The sequence below is a fragment of the Tuber melanosporum genome (genome assembly GCF_000151645.1).
Source record: "Tuber melanosporum whole genome shotgun sequence assembly, scaffold_17, strain Mel28".
NCBI classification, from domain to species: Eukaryota; Fungi; Ascomycota; class Pezizomycetes; order Pezizales; family Tuberaceae; genus Tuber; species Tuber melanosporum.
In genome coordinates this window covers 38597-42406 of record NW_003298830.1, presented here as the reverse complement: position 1 = coordinate 42406, position 3810 = coordinate 38597, and the positions used below count along the sequence as shown (strand labels likewise).

General features: G+C 50.4%; 1 protein-coding gene; it reads left to right on the top strand.

Moving 5' to 3' along the window:
- Positions 1-1328: 1328 nt before the first annotated feature.
- Positions 1329-3553, top strand: GSTUM_00004983001 (uncharacterized protein; the record flags this gene model as incomplete). XM_002836987.2 has 4 exons in its annotated part: positions 1329-1677; positions 1733-1920; positions 1970-2091; positions 2173-3553. 4 exons carry the CDS (start codon positions 1329-1331, stop codon positions 3503-3505), a joined length of 1992 nt encoding a protein of 663 aa, XP_002837033.1. The 3' UTR covers positions 3506-3553.
- Positions 3554-3810: the final 257 nt, after the last annotated feature.

Below are 3810 nucleotides of genomic sequence, written 5' to 3'. Positions count from 1 at the left end.
TAAATGATCCCAATTTTTCTCTCTCCTAGGTCTGTTGTTATATCTCCAGCTGTGTGCCCAGGAGCACCATCCTATATCAGCTTTGAATAAATCCCATCCTAATGATATAATTTAATATATCCATACATCACAGGAACTATATGCATACCATAACTTTCTGAATTAATAGACCCCTAATCTTTTCCCTAAAATATCCCAGGACCTTGCTTATTTCTATAAAAGCAACCACAGAACATCTATCCTCATCTCCTCTGGTGTTTCTCCACAATATACGTAGGATTCCACTTTTTACTAGCCCTTTTGGTAATACATGTTATTGTATACCTGTCATGTGTAATCCAAGTCTTATCTGTCCATAAGAGAGAGCACCACTGCTCTATCGTCTAATCCACATGCTCCTGAGCCCACGCAAGCCTTATAATTTGGTTCTGCTCACTAATCAGAGGTTTCCTCATTGCAAGACGACAGTAAAAGCCTTCCTTGATCAATGCTGATCTGATAGCTTTCCTTCTAACTCCCAATTCCAGCTTATCTGCCAGCTGTTGATATGAAAAGTGTCAGTTCTGGCCAGATGCGCATACGTACTCAATGAGGTCCTCAGTTTGGACTTGAGTAAACACAGGAGTATGTCCAGTATGCTTTACCGGAGTGGCTGGAGAAGTACATGCATACTGTATTTGTTACAGAGAGAATTCAGTTCTCTCCTAGATTTGTATCTGCTTCCATCTGATTGCCTTCAGAAGCTGACAGTCTCATCTCTGGTCTCTTGTCAGATGGAACGATATTGTGCCTCCTGGAATTGGCATCTTGGATTAACTATAAACATGGAGCACAAAAAAGCATAGCCTCTCAGACGAGAAAAATTTTCACTCTACTCAAGAACTCATGCCCCAGAACAACCAATCCACTATACTCAATTTGTCTCTCATCCCTGCTAGCTAAACACCCCCTGCTTGTGGAACATACAAAACTTAGGCGCTGTACCTCCGTAGAGGTGCAGGATGGCGGATTATCCTGATCCTTGGGGATTTAGGCGGCGTGGGAAGTGCGCTTTGAGAACGTTCGTCTGTTATAAGTACTAGGTACCGGTGTTTTGCTTGAAATATCGTACAAGTACTGGTGCCGGTACTCGAGTAGAGGGAGACGAAGAAGCGATAAGTTAAGTGAAAGAATGCTGGCTATCTTCCGCATCCCCAGATCACGTGCTACGTCCATGGGTAAACCGATTTCCTTAGTCTGCGGTTGTCATTGTTGTCGGGGTGGTACGGGTAGGAGTGCACGGTCGGCACAGCTTCACCACCACCACCGCAAAACAACAAGAGGGCAGAATGGATGAACAGTCAAAACACTATTCGGAATCCCTCAGAGCTCCCGCTGACTTCTGGCATGTCCACGCACAAAAGCTATCGTGGGAAACGCAGTACTCTACACCTCTGCGCGTCGACGGGAAAAGGAAGTGGAGGTGGTTCCCCGATGGGAGGATTTCTACTACATATAATCTCGTCACGAGACATGTGCTTTTAGGGCGGGGGGAGGAGAGAGCGATAATTTGGGATTCGCCCGTGACGGGTCGGAAGTGTGTTATTACGTATGCGGAACTGCAGGAAGAGGTGGAGGTGTTTGCGGAGGTGTTGAGGGGGCTGGGTGTTAAAGAGGGCGATACGGTTCTTGTTTACAGTTTGTTTACTCCTCTTCCCCTTCTCTGGAAGTTTTGTTTGCTGACGCTGGACAGTGCCGATGATACCCTCGTGCACGATTGCGCTGCTGGCGATAGCACATTTGGGGGCTATACATACGGTTGTTTTCGGGGGCTTTTCGCCGGCCGAATGCGCAAAGCGGATTTTGTCTGCTAGGCCAAAATTGGTGCTTACGGCGAGTTGTGGGATTGAGGGGAGTAGGATTATTCCTTACTTGCCATTGGTATGATATTTCCCCGCACTCTCAAAGAAGGGGGGCTAAAGAATTACAGGTCCGCGAAGCAATTTCCAAAAGCAACTGGAAGCCACAGAACGCACTTGTCCTACAGCGCGACGAACTCTACGTCTCGTTAGATAAGTCGCTCCAAGAACTAAACTGGAACAGCCTTGTTCGGTCACTGAAAACCCGACGCAGCCAATCCCCGCCGAACTTTGCCTCATCTAACTCAATAACCCGCGTCCCCATCCCCAACAGCGCCAAAACCGTGGAAGTCGGTGCTGCCTTTCCCTCCTGCGCGCCGCAATACATAATCTACACATCCGGCACAACCGGCCAGCCAAAGGGTATAACCCGGAACATCGGAGGACACATTGTCGGGTTGCAGTACACGATAGAACACCTCTTCAACATCCATGCCGGTGACACGATATTCACCGCCAGCGACCTGGGCTGGGTCGTCGGGCATAGTTACATCCTCTATGCGCCGCTACTAATAGGCGCCGCGACAGTCCTGTTCGAGGGAAAGCCCGTGGGGACTCCGGATGCGAGAACCTTCTGGCGGATAATCTCCGAATGGAAAGTCAACGTCTTGAGCACTGCGCCGACAGCGCTCCGTGCGATAAAGCGCGAGGATCCGACGCTGGGGATGGTCAGGGAATTCGACATTTCCTCCCTCCGCGCAATTTTCCTGGCCGGTGAGCGGAGTGAGCCGTCGATAGTAACGGACTACCAAAATGCGATCTTCGGCCCATCAACTTCTCCTTCCTGCAAGGGGTTGGTAGTAGATAACTGGTGGTCCAGCGAATCCGGCTCCCCAATCACCGGTATCTCCTTGGGGTTCAATGCCCTCCCGTCACCCATCAAGCCCGGTAGCGCGGGGAAACCCATGCCGGGCTGGGACCTAAAAGTTGTAAACGACGCCGGCGTCCCGCTCCTTGCCGGCCAGAATGGAAACATCGTCCTGGCAACGCCGCTCGGGCCAACGGGCCTTACGGAACTATGGTGCGACATGGAAGCTGCACGCTTCCACAATGCGTACTTCGCAAGGTTCGCGGGAAAAGGCGAATGGTTTGACACCGGCGATGCCGGATTCCTGGATCGGGATGGGTACGTGCATGTCATGTCGCGCACCGACGACGTTATTAATGTCGCCGCGCACCGTTTTTCGACTGGCGCAATTGAGGAGGCGATACTCTCGCATGTGGCGATTGCCGAGGCGTATGTTGTCGGTGCGCCGGATCCGCTCAAGGGGCATGTTCCATTTGCGGTCGTTGTTCTTAAACCTTCTTGCTCTTCCTCTCCTCCTTCGGAGGAGGTGTTGTTGAAGGAGGTTAACGGCTACGTGCGTACCGAAATTGGACCGATTGCTGTCCTTCGTGGTGTTGTCGTCGTGGATAAGGTTCCCCGCACGCGTAGCGGGAAGACACTCAGGAGGGTGGTTAGGGCAGTTGTAGAGAATGCTGTTAGGGGCGAGTTTGGTAAGGAGGTGGAGCTTCCGGCTACAGTCGAGGATGGGAGTGTGGTTGTGGGCTTGAGGGAGAGGGTTGAGGGGTGGTTTTTGGATAGGGGGATTAAGGCGAGATTATAGGATGGGCGTGATACCATGAGGGTTGGTATAAACTTTTTTTTCTAGCACCGGTTGTTTAAATTTTAGTCCCTGAATGGGCGATCTTGCGTTCTAAATGTGATGGAATTGGGGTACCGGATAGATATGTATGATCGAAGTGATTAGACCATAATAATATTATTATACAAGATTAAGGTTTCCAAACGGTATCCCCGAATATAACTTCCGGTTTTAAGTAGACTATCATAAACCCCCGCAGAATCCTCCCTTTCCACCCACACACTACCCACTACCGCGGGGCCGCACCCAACAATACCCCCCCAACC